Raw genomic sequence first — 16390 nt, 5'->3', positions numbered from 1 at the left:
TCCCGTAAAAAAAAAAAACAGTGGTAGAGTTTTTTCAATTTACCATAGCCACATTTTTTAACCCAATGCGGGACCCCTGGTTTAGAAGTCGTTTTAAAGGGCTTTGAAGGTGTCACATCTTTAACACGTTTTTTTAATCATCTTTAAAATCCCCCACCATTTGGTGTTCTTGTCTCTCATAATGATTGTGAACGATAGGAAAAATTCCAAAAAAAGTGCAGTTCCCCTTTAATTATGCACTCGAACACAACTCACACAAACTCTATCAGCCTACATATCAAAAGAAAAATAACTGCATCATGAACGTCAAAGCATAGCACATAACGCAAACTATAAATAAAACACTCGTTAATAGCGACTAAAATTGAACAGGACAATGTAGTACATGTACTGTAGTAGCTTGTCATTAAGGCCTCCTTCTAGGAGGCTGTTCAGTGCAATCAGACTCTCGGGTACGGGTATAGGTAGATATAATGACTAGCAAGAGATTTGCAACACACACTTACAAGCACACTTAAAAAACTCCTTCAGTACTGAGAGGTCTTGGAAGTGGAAGTCACTTGTCAGGTCGGCAGGTTTAAGGGTCATACATGGGATTACTGAAGTTCCCAAAGCTGCTGAAGGCATTGTTGCTCTCCAGAGACCCGTAGGATGGTTGCCTGTAAGCACATTCAGAGGTAAAGGACATGTGTCAACAAAGCAATTTGCATTAGAACAATCTAATCAGGGGTGTCCAGATCTGAATGGACCAATGTCCGATTATCAGCAAAAAAAAACCTAAAACAAGTTTTGTATTATGTCGACTTGCATCTACAAAACTCAAAACCAGTGAAGTTGTCACGTTGTGTAATTCGTAAATAAAAACAGAATACAATGATTTGCAAATCCTTTTCAACTTATATTCAATTGAATAGACTGCATGTTTGGACTGAGAAAAGTATTTTTTTTTTGCAAACAATCATTAACTTAGAATTTAATGGCAGCAACACATTGCAAAAATGTTGGCACAGGGGCATTTTTACCACTGTGTTACATGGCCTTTCCTTTTTTCAACACTCAGTAAACCTGTATGTACCTTTCAGCATTAATGGTGCCTTCACATATGTGTAAGTTACCCATGCCTTGGGCACTAATACACCCCCATACCATCACAGATGCTGGCTTTTCAACTTTGCATCTAGAACAATCCGGATGGTTCTTTTCCTCTTTGTTGTGGAGTACACGACGTCCAAGAATTTCTAAAAACAATGTGAAATGTGGAATCGTCAGACCACAGAACACTTTTCCGCTTTGTATCAGTTCATCTTAGATGAGCTCGGGCCCAGCGAAACCAGCGGCGTTTCTGGGTGTTGTTGATAAATGGCTTTGGCTTTGCATAGTAGAGTTTTAACTTGAACTTACAAATGTAGCGACAAACTGCAGTTACTGACAGTGGATTTCTGAAGTGTTCCTGAGCCCATGTGGTGATATCCTTTACACACTGATGTCGGTTTTTGATGCAATACCGCCTGAGGGATCGAAAGTCCATAATATCATCTCTTACGTGCAATGATTTCTCCAGATTCTCTGAACCTTTTGATGATATTACGGACCTTAGATGGTGAAATTCCTAAATTCCTTGCAATAGCTCGTTGAGAAATGTTGTTCTTAAACTGTTGGACAATTTGCTCACGCATTTGTTCACAAAGTGGTGACCCTCGCCCCATCCTTGTTTGTGAATGACTGAACATTTCATGGAAGCTGCTTTTATACCTAATCATGGCACCCACCTGTTCCCAATTAGCCTGTTCACCTGTGGGATGTTCCAAATAAGTGTTTGATGAGCATTCCTCAACTTTCTCAGTCTTTTTTTGCCACTTGTGCCAGCTTTTTTGAAACATGTTGCAGGCATCAATTTCCAAATGAGCTAATATTTGCAAAAAATAACAACGTTTACCAGTTCGAACTTAAGTATCTTGTCTTTGCAGTCTATTCAATTGAATATAAGTTGAAAAGGATTTGCAAATAATTGTATTCTGTTTTTATTTACGTTTTACACAACGTGCCAACTTCACCGGTTTTGGGTTTTGTAATATAGCAGTTCTGCTGTTAGGTCAGTTGTGCAAAGCTGGACAGCCAGTTAACAGCTCAATTTCCTCCAATAAGCAGACAATGTTGAAGTTTTCTTGTATTTTAGTCAAGTAATGTATAGAAGGTGAACCTGGTAGGCAATAGGCTACTAGGAGCGAGCAGCTACACAACAGCTGATTTGTAATACGTGTCCTTAATTAAACAATATTGCAGTCTAAAACAAGGCATTTGTCAATTTTAAACATGCATCAAATAATTATAGTTGCATATTACTTATAGTACAGATTAGGGTTGTCTCGAAACCAATATTTTGGTACCGGTATCAAAATGTATTTCGATAACTTTCGATACTTTTTTAAATAAAGGGGACCACAAAAAAGGGCACTATTGGCTTTATTTTAACAAAAAATCTGAGGGTACATTAAACATATGTTTATTATTGCAATCGAAGAACAATTTTGTCTTTAAATAAAATAGTGAACATATTAGACAACTTTTCTTTTATTAGTAAGCAAACAAAGGCTCCTAATTTGTCTGCTGACATATGCAGTAACATATTGTGTCATTTGTCATTCTATTATTTTGTCAAAATTATAAAGGACAAGCTGTAAAAATCGATTATTATTTTACTTCTTCATTTACTGTTAATATCTGCTTATTTTCCGTTTCAACATGTTCTATCTACACTTCTGTTAAAATGTAATAATCATGTATTCTTCTGCTGTTTGATACTTTACATTAGTTTTGGATGATACCACAAATGTAGGTATCGATACGATACCAAGTAGTTACAGGATCATACAATGGTAATAATTTAAGTTCTCATGTATCCAGGGACGTATTTCCTGAATTTATGAATATGATATGAATAAAAGATTTTGTGAGGATAAAAAATATTGATGTAATCATAGTAGTATTGACTAGATACGCTCTTGTACTTGGTATCATTACAGTGGATGTCAGGTGTAGATCCCCCCCATGGCATTTGTTTACATTGTGATGCCGGTGAGCTATCGTATCCTCTTACGGTGTGTAGTGAAGCATGTTTAGCTATTCCTCGTCCTGCAGGGATGATACTTGTAAGAAACATACTTTATTTGTCGCCATGGAGGCGAGGATTACCGTTTTTTATTCATTAGTACCGCAATACTATACTAGTATCGGTATACCGTACAACCATACTTGCCAACCCTCACGGATTTTCCGGGAGACTCCCGAAATTCAGCGCCTCTCCCGAAAACCTCCCGGGACAAACTTTCTCCCGAAAATCTCCCGAAATTCAGGTGGACCTGAGTGACATGTCGACAGCCTGTTTTCACGTCCGCTTTCCCACAATATAACAGCTTGCCTGCCCAATCACGTTATAACTGTAGAATGATGGAGGGCGAGTTCTTGGTTTCTTATGTGGGTTTATTGTTAGGCAGTTTCATTAACGTCCTCCCAGTAACAACACACAACAACAGCAGTCACGTTTTCGTCTACCGTAAAGCAGTTCGTCTGCCGTAAACAGCAATGTTGTGACACTCTTAAAAAGGACAATACTGCCATCTACTGTACATGCATATGTGACATTAACATCTACAGCTTTTAGAGAGTGCAGTGCACAACTGTGCACACAACAAGGAGACGGAGCAGAATGCATCATCAGAGAGGGTCTTCAGCATGGTTAGAAAAATAGTGACAGAGAATAGAACAAGGATGGACAACCCTTAACTCAACAATGAGTAGATGAGTGTTATGGGTGTGTATAGGTTTTAGGTTTTCAGCACCGAAGGCTTGGAATAACCTACAATCGAACATTAAACTTCAAACCCTAGTTATGCTGAATGAGTTTAAAGCTTCTGTGAAAGGACTGCAGTCTACCTTGTCTGTATGCACATGTGTCATGTGAGCAAGTTTTAATGTTGTAAATGTGATGTTTTATGTATTTGTTTACTGTTTTTAATGTAACCTTGCTGCTGCCCTCTTGGCCAGGTCTCCCTTGGAAAAGAGAACTTTGATCTCAATGGGATTTTACCTGGTTAAATAAAGGCTAATAAAAAAATAAATAAAATATATGTGTAAATAAGTGAACACTGAAATTCAAATATTTCTCTTATATATATATATATATATATATATATATATATATATATATATATATATATATATATATATATATATATATATGTATAGCTAGAATTCACTGAAAGTCAAGTATATCTTACATATATATATATATATGAAATACTTGACTTGGTGAATTCTAGCTGTAAATACACTTCTCCCCTCTTAACCACGCCCCCAACCACGTCCCCTGACCACGCCCCCCCCCACCTCCCAAAATCGGAGGTCTCAAGGTTGGCAAGTATGCGTACAACCCTAGTACAGATACAAAGTCTCCAAGGCTGAAGCGTCGTAGAAAGTATTCACTAACAAACGTGTATAATTACCTTAATTTAATGAATTAATTTGACCACTAGGTGTCATCAAAACAATTATCATACCACTTTAACTTAAAGACTGCATGAGTCCATTAGACTTAGACTTAGACTTAGACTTCCTTTTTATTGTCATTCAAATATGAACTTTACAGCACAGATAAGAACGAAATTGTGTTACATAAGCTCATGGTAGTGCAGGATAAAAAAGCAATAAGGTGCATATATATAAATAATAAATATATATAAATAATATATAAATATATATATAAAATAAATAAATATATATAAATAAATAAATAGATTACTGTACAGATAAATATATTGCACTTATTCACTTGCGTCCACGTTTATGGATGCATGTTATATTGTTTTTTTTTTATTCCAGCGAGTTAATCCATTTTGGGGGGATTAATATTAAATATGTTCATGTTTTTTTTTAAATTTGAGTCATTTCAATTGATTAAGCTTTTTCTAACATTCCACACGACAGAATAAAAAAAGTCTAAATGATTCGTGCTGATATATCGGATCAAAATCGGTATCGGCCAATACTCAAGGCTCCGATATCTGTATAGTATTTGTCAGAGTATATTGGTGACGAACCCCAAGATGCAGAGATGGCAGGCTTTGTACAGGAAAACATGATTTAATTTAACACTATAGCAAAAAAAACAAAACAGAAGGGTAGAAACAAAAGGCGCGCACAAGGCGGAGAACAAACTTGGCTATGAACTAAAATAGCACAAAGGCTAACTGTCGACAAGAAACAAAAACACTTACTGTGACACGAAGGAACTATGACATGAGCAGAGTGAACAAAAGTAGACAGAGCTACAATGACAAGTATTATGACAGGTAGTAGTGAACATTGACAATGACAATAATCCAGCACTGACTGGAGGGGAAGGCAGGTTTAAATAGCAGCTGGCTGATTGACACCAGGTGTGGCCAGGTGCCAATCAGCCACAGCTGAGGGGAAGCAGCACTCAGGGAGACAATCAGGAAATGAAGACAAAATAAAAGCGCTGACAGAAAACTAAGACAAACACAGAGGAAAAACTAAAACACAGTCAAACTGTCAGGGACAAGCCTGACAGTATTGAGACACCCCTAGTTCTGTTGTTAGTTTATACTGTGATTACTGCAAAAAATGGATATAGTGTGTGAACTATACCATAAGGACATTGGTAAAATACATTTTTACAGTGTGCCTACCGGTACTTGTAGTATAGACCGCCAAACACCAGAATGGCCAATATTGCGAACATGCATAGAATGGCTGCAATACTTCCTGGAAAGGGGAAATAAAGGCAAATAATTTGTATTGATGGATGGGTATTTTAAAGCCCTAAAAATAAGAACTACTCATTGATTTGTCAAGCTTTTCTCTAGGATCAAACACAAAGTTACATTTGAAAAGAAAAACGTTACTGTAAGTGATTTTATTTTGGGGGCAACCACTGTCTTCAATGTCTATTTGCAGCAAGACAATTTTGGTACACACCTGAGCTCAGACCCTTGTACTTGAGACCCTCCTGTAGTGCACCGCCGCTGGTAGTGGTACTAGGTAGGGGGGGGCTGTTGGTGGAAATTGTTGATAAAGCAGTAATGTGGGGAGTGGAAATAGTGATTGTGACAGTGGTGTCTGTTTGGGAAGGGGTGGCGGTTGTGAATGTGACAGTGTGGTCGGTTTGGGAAGTGGTCGTGGTCTCCATTTCAGATCCAGCGGTAGTGTCAGTTTGCAAAGCTGGGGTTGTGTCTGTTTTGTCGATTGTGGATCCAGTGGTGGTGTCAGTTTGCGAAGCTTGGGTTGTGTCCGTTTTGTCGATTGTGGATCCAGTGGTGGTGTCAGTTTGCGAAGCTTTGGTTGTGTCCGTTTTGTCAATTTCGGATCCAGTGGTGGTGTCAGTTTGCAAAGCTGGGGTTGTGTCCATTTTGTTGATTGTGGATCCAGTGGTGGTTTCAGTTTGCGAAGCTTTGGTTGTGTCCGTTTTGTCGATTTCGGATCCAGTGGTGGTGTCAGTTTGCGAAGCTTGGGTTGTGTCCGGTTTGTCGATTGTTGATCCAGTGGTGGTTTCAGTTTGCGAAGCTTTGGTTGTGTCCGTTTTGTCAATTTCGGATCCAGTGGTGGTGTCAGTTTGCAAAGCTGGGGTTGTGTCCGTTTTGTTGATTGTGGATCCAGTGGTGGTTTCAGTTTGCGAAGCTTTGGTTGTGTCCGTTTTGTCGATTTCGGATCCAGTGGTGGTGTCAGTTTGCGAAGCTTGGGTTGTGTCCGTTTTGTCGATTGTGGATCCAGTGGTGGTTTCAGTTTGCGAAGCTTTGGTTGTGTCCGTTTTGTCAATTTCGGATCCAGTGGTGGTGTCAGTTTGCAAAGCTGGGGTTGTGTCCGTTTTGTTGATTGTGGATCCAGTGGTGGTTTCAGTTTGCGAAGCTTTGGTTGTGTCCGTTTTGTCGATTTCGGATCCAGTGGTGGTGTCAGTCTGCGAAGCTTGGGTTGTGTCCGTTTTGTCGATTTCGGATCCAGTGGTGATGCCAGTTTGGGTAGCACGGGTTGTGTCAGACAAGGAAGGGTTGTCGATTGCGAATGTGACTGCCTTGCCAGTGGTCTCAATTTCAGATCCAGTGGTGGTATCCATTTGGGAAGAAGACGTTTCGTCAGAAGCGACAGTGGAGATGATCCTAGATCCAGTGTTATTGTCCCTTTGGTAAACAGGGGTAGTGTCAGATGAGGAAGGGGTGTCAATTTTTAATGTGACACTGTGGTCAGTTTGTGTAGTGACATTGGTCTCGATCTCAGATCCAGCAATGGTGTCAATTCGGGAAGCAGACGGGTGACGGGGGATGGTTTTGAAACTGGTGGCAGTGTCAGAAGCCACGATTGGATAAGCGGTGGTCGTGCCATAATCGGCTCTGGTTTGGATTTCAGCGCTATTGGTGAGGCCTGTTTGGGAAGTTCCATGAAACAACAGCAGACCTGCAATTAAGAAAAAGGAAAGCTCAAGTCATTTCAATATGTATTTAACAATAATTCGTAAAGGTAGATTTTATTGAATGCTCTGATACCAATATGATAATCTAATCTTTGTTCACACAGAAGATGAAATAACAGTTTAAAAATAGTTACTGTACAAGTAGTATGATGAAAAGTAGTTTTTGTTAAAGTAGTAAGTCTATAATTCCAAGTCACAAATTAGCTTTTTTTTTTTACTGCAAATCAACCACTGTAGATTTTTCGGTGTATTACTGTAAATGCCAAAATGGCACCGGCACAGTAAAAAAAAGTAAAACATTTTTTCATTTAGAGAAAAATGCTGTAAATACCACAGTCAATTTCACAATTTTACCATGAAATTTATTGCAACTTTTACATTGCACTATTTGATGGATAACTTGCTTTGAAATCATTATTATTAGTTAGAGATGTCCGATAATGGCTTTTTTGCCGATATCCGATATTCCGATATTGTCCAACTCTTAAATACCGATACCGATATCAACCGATACCGATATATACCAGAGGTGTGGACTCGAGTCACATGACTTGGACTCGAGTCAGACTCGAGTCATGAATTTGATGACTTTAGACTCGACTTGACAAAATGTAAAAAGACTTGCAATTCGACTTAGACTTTAACATCAATGACTTGTGACTTCACTTGGACTTGAGCCTTTTGAATTGACATGACTTGACATGACTTGCTACTTTCCCCAAAACCCAAAGATGAAAAAGTTATTCGGGAGCGCTCCGTATTTTTCATTGTGTACTTGTCTATCAGCGTGTCTCAGCTGGTGTGCTCTCAGTACAACAGCCAATCAAATTAGATCTACTTTGTTTTCATCACACAGCATTCATCCAATCAAATTGCAGGACAACCAACGAAGAAGACATGTCCAAACCACACGCCAGTGAACAAAAAATGATACCTAAAATAATTTTGTTTGGGTATAAAAATCACGAGGTGGTCAACACAAAACGGTTTGCAGTATGCAACACATGCGGTTCGAAAATTACTGATGGAGAGGCAACAACTTCCAACTTCGTCCGGCATTTGAAGTTGCACAAAGAACGGTAAGTTTTGAATGAAAGATAACGTTTATTGGCTAAGTAACGTGACTTTTATTTGCTGTGTAGTTAAATCAGTGAGGCTGTAAACTCACTGCTAACGTTATAACGTTATTGCAAACACGGGAATTTGTTGCAGTTCACTACCTTATTCATACTTTTTGTTCAGTGATTTTTTTTTAAGCAGGGTTACGTTAGTCAATATATCACACGTAACGTTAGACGGCGGTCAGCAGCACCTAGTATTTTAGCCACCTAAAAAAAGACAAAAATAGTCAAATAAAGGTCAGTTAAAATGTATACTATATTATGAATATGTGTACCGTTTTAGCTAGCTTTCTGACATACATGTTGGTTGTTTACCTCAGTGGTCCCCAACCACCGGGCCGCGGCCCGGTACTGGTCCGTGGATCGATTGGTATCGGGCCGCACAAGAATTTTTTTTTTCTTTTTCTTTTTTTAATTAAATCAACATAAAAAACACAAGATACACTTACAAGTAGTGCACCAACCCAAAACAACTCTCTCCCCCCTTTTGTTCTGGGCATTGAACATGAAGACTCTTCCTTCACTGTTCCGAGTGGCCATGAGAGTCTTGGCAGTGCCTGCCTCCAGTGCTCCAGTGGAGCGAGTTTTCAGCCATGGTGGCAGCATACTACGCCCCCATCGTGCACAAATGACTGACAGACTCTTGGCTAATTTGGTCTTTTGCAAATGCAATGCAGCATAGGGCCCTGACATATAAAAAGTACAACTTTTTTGTTATGTTCACGTATATGTCATGTTTTTTCAATGTTAACACTTTTGTACAAATAAGTACATTTGCACTTTATTTTTCAAAGTGTTTGTTCTGTAAAGGAATGAGTTAATGTTTAAAATGACTGGTTAATAGTGCTATTATAAAGTGCAATGTCAGCACAATTTTCTTTCCTGCAATTTAAAATGCACTTGTTTTAATAAATAAATACAGCGTTTGAAAAGCATACACAATCTGTGTTAATATATTAGTCTGTGGTTAAAAGGACTTGAAAGGACTCGAAACTGAAAATGCAGGACTTAGGACTTGACTTGAGACTTTCCAGTCTTGACTTTGGACTTGACTCGGGTCTTGCCTGTCTTGACTCGGGACTTGACTCGGACTTGAAGGCAAAGACTTGAGACTTACTTGTGACTTGCAAAACAATGACTTGGTCCCACCTCTGATATATACAGTCGTGGAATTAACACATTATTATGCCTAATTTTGTTGTGATGCCCGGCTGGATGCATTAAACAATGTAACAAGGTTTTCCAAAATAAATCAACTCAAGTTATGGAAAAAAAAAATGCCAACATGGCACTGCCATATTTATTATTGAAGTCACAAAGTGCATTATTTTTTTTTAACATGTTTCAAAACAGCAGCTTGGAATTTGGGACATGCTCTCCCTGAGAGAGCATGAGGAGGTTGAGGTGGGCGGGGTTTGGGGGTAGGAGGTAGTAGGAGGTGTATATTATAGCGTCTCGGAAGAGTTAGTGCTGCAAGGGGTTCTGGGTATTTGTTCTGTTGTGTTTATGTTGTGTTACGGTGCGGATGTTCTCCCGAAATGGGTTTGTCATTCTTATTTGGTGTAAGTTCACAGTGTGGAGCATATTTGTAACAGTGTTAAAGTTGTTTATACGGCCACCCTCAGTGTGACCTGTATGGCTGTTGACCAAGTATGATTTGCATTCAGTTGTGTTTGTGAAAAGCCGTAGATATTATGTGATTGGACCGGCACGCAAAGGCAGTGCCTTTAAGGTTTATTGGCGCTCTGTACTTCTCCCTACGTGTACCACTCCGTACAGCGGCGTTTTAAAAAGTCATACATTTTACTTTTTGAAACCGATACCGATAATTTCCGATATTACGTTTCTCTAATATTAGTATTTATATCAATTTAAAAATGGTTTGAATGTTTGATCATATATTTTTGCATAATTAGACAATATTTAAGTTAGCATAATTAGCGATTACATGGAGCACATATATTTTTTTTCTCCCAAAATAGAAAGAAAGAATACGTTTAGTAAGATAAGTTACAGTAATTTATTTATACATATGATTTCCAGTAAAATTCTGGCAACTGAGCTGCCCTTTTTGTTTTTCACCATAAAAACAGCAGTACTGTTTTTTTTTCCCATTTAGAGTAAATACACAAAATTTTGAGGTGAAATTATTGCAACTTGTCACGACAAACTGACTATTCCGGACAAGGCGTGCAGGTAAAAACATGATTTAAACCTCAAAACTCAAAAAGGTACAAAAACGGAAAACAAGGCGAAAGCACAACACGCTGATCGCACCTGAAGTTAAAGTAAATACTTAGTATAGACTATGGACATAGAGGACTTATGAAACTGTGGCATGAAATAAACACGACTTACGTAGTCCAGGCATGAGACAAACAATGACGCCAGGACGACTGACTGGCAAAGGCAGGCTTAAATAATGTCTCTAGATTGGAAACAGGTGCGCGTCCCGAACACCAGAGGCAGGTGAAAATCATAAGTCGCCATGGTAACTAAAACAAACAAGGGTTCACAAAAACAGGAACTACTGGCGTCTAAAACTAGCGGAACATAACAAAAACATGATCCGGACCACGGATCATGACACAACTTACCATATTTTTTCACATTTTAGTTAAAAAAACAACAACAAACTATTAAAATGCATCAAAAAATTGTGTAATAATACTTAACTGTTAGAAGCGGCCCTCTGGGGCCAAACATAACTGCGACGTGGCCCTCAGTGAAAACGACTTTGACACCCCTGTCTTAAACCGCAAATGGTAACATAAGCTAGCTGGTGATGTTTTAGTTAAATATTTTATTTTGAAAAAAATTTACTTTGAGCAAGTTGCAAACAGGCCCTTTGTGCAAGTTCCCCTGGAGTCCAAAAACCAGTTACAATTAATAATTACAGATGTCCGATAATATCGGACTGCCGATATTATCGGCCGATAAATGCTTTAAAATGTAATATCGGAAATTATCGGTAACGGTTTCAAAAAGTAAAATGTATGACTTTTTAAAATGCCGCTGTGCGGAGTGATACACGGCCAAAGGGAGAAGGACAGAGCGCCAATAAACCTTAAAGGCACTGCCTTTGCGTGCCGACCCAGTCACATAATATCTACGGCTTTTCACACACACACACAAGTGAATGCAATGCATACTTGGTCAACAGCCATACAGGTCACACTGAGGGTGGCTGTATAAACAACTTTATCACTGTTGCAAATATGCGCCACACTGTGAACCCACACCAAACAAGAATGACAAACACATTTCGGGAGAACATCCGCACCGTAACACAACATAAACACAACAGAACAAATACCCAGAACCCCTTGCAGCACTAACTCTTCCGGGACGCTACAATATTGTTAGAATAATCATGTATATATATTATCACACAACTATAGTATGCTTAAAGTCCGTTGCTATAGTTATTAGCTATTGTGCTCAAGTTAGACTTTTGTATCTGTGCAAGGAAGAAACTTCTTGTCTGAGGGGTGGCCTCAGCCGCAGATGTTGTCTTTGTTTTAGCCCGTTAACAGCCAAAGACTTCAAGGACCTCAACGAAGACAAGACGACAGCACGCAGACGAAGCAGAGATAACAAGGACCTCAACGCCGTGTGGCGAAGTTGGTAGAGTGGCCGTGCCAGCAATCAGAGGGTTGCTGGTTACTGGGGTTCAATCCCCACCTTCTACCATCCTAGTCACGTCCGTTGTGTCCTTGGGCAAGACACTTCACCCTTGCTCCTGATGGCTGCTGGTTAGCACCTTGCATGGCAGCTCCCGCCATCAGTGTGTGAATGTGTGTGTGAATGGGTGAATGTGGAAATAGTGTCAAAGCGCTTTGAGTACCTTGAAGGTAGAAAAGCGCTATACAAGTATAACCCATTTATTTTATTTATAACGCAGATAAGACGACAGCACGCAGACGAAGCGGAGACAAGGCGAAATCACAAGATCCCCAGCACATTCCGTCACGTATTGTGCGTCCTGGACCTGCTTTGCATGATATAGGTGGCCTCAGTGATGTTGACTAGGGAACACCTGAATAAATAGAGGGACGTGGGAGCTGTACCTTAGAGCGTAGGGCGAGACTGTGACTAAGCGGCCATGGATGCAGTGCTGGCTGTCCAGAGTCGAGACCCGGGGTGGACCGCTCGTCTGTGCATCGGTTGGGAACATCTCTGCGCTGCTGACCCGTCTCCGCTCGGGATGGTTTCCTGCTGACCCCACTATGGACTGGACTCTTACTATTATGTTGGATCCACTATGGAATGGACTCTCACAAAATTATGTCAGACCCACTCGACATCCATTGCATTCGGTCCCCCCTAGGGGGGGGGGGGGGGGGGGGGGGGGGGGGTTACCCACATATGCGGTCCTCTCCAAGGTTTCTCATAGTCATTCACATCGACGTCCCACTGGGGTGAGTTTTTCCTTGCCCTTATGTGGGCTCTGTACAGAGGATGTCGTTGTGGCTTGTGCAGCCCTTTGAGACACTTGTGATTTAGGGCTATATAAATAAACACATTGATATATATATATACATATACATATATATATATATATATATATATATATATATATATATATATATATATATATATATATATATATATATATATATATATGTATGAAATACTTGACTTTAGCCCTTTGAGACACTTGTGATTTAGGGCTATATAAATAAACATTGATATATATATATATATATATATATATATATATATATATATATATATATATATATATATATATATATATATATATATATATATATGTCTTAATAAGGTTATCCAAAAAATAGTGCTCGATACCGTAGTAGAGCGCAATATATGTATGTGTGGGAAAAAATCACAAGACTATTTCATCTCTACAGGCCTGTTTCATGAGGGGGGGGTACCCTCAATCATCAGGAGATTTTAATGGGAGCATTCGCATACCATGGTTTATATAGGGCACAGAGTGGGTGGGTACAGGCTGGCGTAGGGGCGTGGTGATTGGCTCATGTGTTACCTAGGAGGTGTTTCCGTCTATGGCGGCATGCTGTTACAATTTCGCTGCGCTTGTTGAGGGATGACAGGTCTGGACGGTAAATAATAACTGATGTTTGTAAGCACCCCCCTCTCAACGGGGGGTGCTTACAAACATCAGTTGTCTACCAATCTAAGGTAATACGCAAGGACATTAACACATCCGACACATATGTAGGATTAACCGAGGGAGAATTCAAAACCAGATGGAACAATCACAAGGCTTCTTTCAGGAACAAAAACCTGCGAAATACCACAGAACTCAGCAAACACATTTGGGACCTCAAAGACAATAATGTTGAATATTCAATAACATGGCAAATTCTTGCATCCAGCACACCTTACAATAGTGGTAATAAAAGATGCAACCTATGCTTGAAAGAGAAACTGTTTATTATTTACCGTCCAGACCTGTCATCCCTCAACAAGCGCAGCGAAATTGTAACAGCATGCCGCCATAGACGGAAACACCTCCTAGGTAACACATGAGCCAATCACCACGCCCCTACGCCAGCCCGTACCCACCCACTCTGTGCCCTATATAAACCATGGTATGCGAATGCTCCCATTAAAATCTCCTGATGATTGAGGGTACCCCCCCTCATGAAACAGGCCTGTAGAGATGAAATAGTCTTGTGATTTTTTTCCCCACACATACATATATTGCGCTCTACTACGGTATCGAGCACTATTTTTTGGATAACCTTATTAAGACATTATATATATATATATATATATATATATATATATATATATATATATACATGTATGAAATACTTGACTTTCAGTGAATTCTAGCTATATATATATATATTTATTTTATTATATATATAAATGAAAGAAATACTTGAATTGCAGTGTTCATTTATTTACACATATACACACACATAACACTCATCTACTCATTGTTGTACTTGAAAGTACAATGCAATACAATTCCCGGGCAATGGCACCTATCAAATACACAGTAATGAAAACACAGTTGTTCTACTAACTGTACTGTGTGTTATGAGAGTAGAGTATGTGTGTGTGTGGCCCTTTAATAGGTGACAGCATGTGAGGTGAGTGACGTCAGTGAGTGTGTGGGCGAGAGAAGAGAGGGAGCGGGGTAGCGTGAGTGCGGGGAGGGACTAGTTGGTTTTGTGTTGGATTGGCTGTGTGCAAGCAATCAATAAAGCAAGATTTGCAACTAATTGCTGGACTCATCATTCACCCTAAAGTCGTCCGCTGTGGAGACCCACTGCCGGGTAAGGTGAAGGGTGTTGCCCCGAGCATACATCGGCCCTGGAGAAGTGTCTCCCCTGCGCTCTTCGACTACGGTCTCGTTCTTCTGCTTCGTCTCCTTGTGTGCGCACACTGGACTCAGGTCCGCATGGAGCTGGAGGGGGCGTGGCCTCCAGCTCCAGCTGAATTCCGGGAGATTTTCGGGAGAAAATTTCTTCCGGGAGGTTTTCGGGAGAGGCGCTGAATTTTGGGAGTCTCCCGGAAAATCCGGGAGGGTTGGCAAGTATGGTGCAGCTCCATGCGTTCTCCCCATGAGCTAAATTGAACTCTGTCTCTCCTTGCTTCTTGTCTGATTAATAGATGTCATCAGTGTTTGAACCTGACAAATATACACCCCCCCTTCCCCCTTCCCCCAACTAAACCCCCCCCTTCCCCCCAACCCCGCCCACCTCAAACTCCTCATGCTTTCTCAGGGAGAGCATGTCCCAAATTCCAAGCTGCCATTTTGAGGCATGTTAAAAAAATAATGCACTTTGTGACTTCAATAATAAATATGGCAGTGCCATGTTGGCATTTTTTTTCCATAACCTGAGTTGATTTATTTTGGAAAACCTTGTTACATTGTTTAATGCATCCAGCGGGGCATCACAACAAAATTAGGCATAATAATGTGTTAATTCCACGACTGTATATATCGGCATCGGTTGATATCGGAATCGGTAATTAAGAGTTGGACAATATCGGAATATCGGATATCGGCAAAAAAGCCATTATCGGACATCTCTAAATATAAGGCTCCAATAACAATCCACTCTTGATATTTTGTATTTTTATTGTTTAAAATAGGGCCTATTATTACAAAAACAGCATGACATATTAGCGATATATTAGTAAAAACTTGGTTTATAGTGGAAGTATAAACAATATGATTTTTCTAAATACATTTTATAGCCATTTCTCTAAGGTTGCTAAGCAGTTTTTCATGAATGGAAGGTTAATTTATTTCTCAAATAACTACACATTGAGCAGGTCTCGAACCACACGCCTTAGTTGTTGTTTGTGCCTCTGTAAGTTGCACCTTGAGCACACTATTGACACCGAACATTGTCATACATAAAAGTGCTAAAGTGTGTTTAAAGATGTACTTACAAGTTGCAAGAGTTTGCAGGTGGGCCGTCATCACTGCTGCACCGTCTTGTCGTGTGGGCAAAACTTTCCTACTAACTTTCGGTTTCCTGTGCACAGCTTGTATGGCTGTAGGTAACTGATTATCACATGTAGGGGGCGAGGCCTCTTGATAGTAACTGGGTCAGTTTATGTATTTAAGACTTTTAAATGACAGACTGCTGAATGGGAGAAGATACACGTGTCAATCTCTACTATTTATAAAAGAGGTTAAAATATATACAAATAAATTAACATGTAAAACCAGTTGTTTGTGGATTGCAGTTGGTCATTGCAATATAAAAACAAAACTGTTTTTACACATTTATACATTATAGAAAAACTCATAGTAATAAAATCATAATCAAAT

General features: G+C 39.6%; 1 protein-coding gene across 2 annotated transcripts; it reads right to left on the bottom strand.

Moving 5' to 3' along the window:
• Positions 1 to 211: 211 nt before the first annotated feature.
• Positions 212 to 16081, bottom strand: parm1 (prostate androgen-regulated mucin-like protein 1). Of its 2 annotated transcripts, XM_061981069.2 has the most exons (4): positions 16006 to 16081; positions 5998 to 7467; positions 5709 to 5784; positions 212 to 659 (listed from the first exon to the last, which is right to left on the bottom strand). In XM_061981069.2, exons 1-4 carry the CDS (start codon positions 16034 to 16036, stop codon positions 578 to 580), a joined length of 1659 nt encoding a protein of 552 aa, XP_061837053.2. In that variant the 5' UTR covers positions 16037 to 16081; the 3' UTR covers positions 212 to 577. The 2 variants fall into 2 exon arrangements, with proteins under 2 accessions (XP_061837053.2, XP_061837052.2); XM_061981068.2 differs by lacking the exon at positions 5709 to 5784.
• Between the last annotated feature and the right edge of the window lie 309 nt (positions 16082 to 16390).

This window comes from Nerophis lumbriciformis, linkage group LG20 (genome assembly GCF_033978685.3).
Source record: "Nerophis lumbriciformis linkage group LG20, RoL_Nlum_v2.1, whole genome shotgun sequence".
Taxonomy (NCBI): Eukaryota; Metazoa; Chordata; class Actinopteri; order Syngnathiformes; family Syngnathidae; genus Nerophis; species Nerophis lumbriciformis.
This window is presented reverse-complemented; position numbering and strand designations above follow the sequence as displayed.

What these genes read in the sequence shown, in the direction of transcription:
- parm1 (XM_061981068.2), bottom strand. Translation starts at nt 16,036, where the DNA reads ATGACGGCCCACCTGCAAACTCTTGCAACTT. An exon ending in CCTGCAAACTCTTGCAACTT is followed by an intron (nt 7,468 to 16,005) that starts GTAAGTACATCT and finishes TCTTAATTGCAG; the next exon opens with GTCTGCTGTTGTTTCATGGA. An exon ending in GTACAAGGGTCTGAGCTCAG is followed by an intron (nt 660 to 5,997) that starts GTGTGTACCAAA and finishes ATGTGCTTACAG; the next exon opens with GCAACCATCCTACGGGTCTC.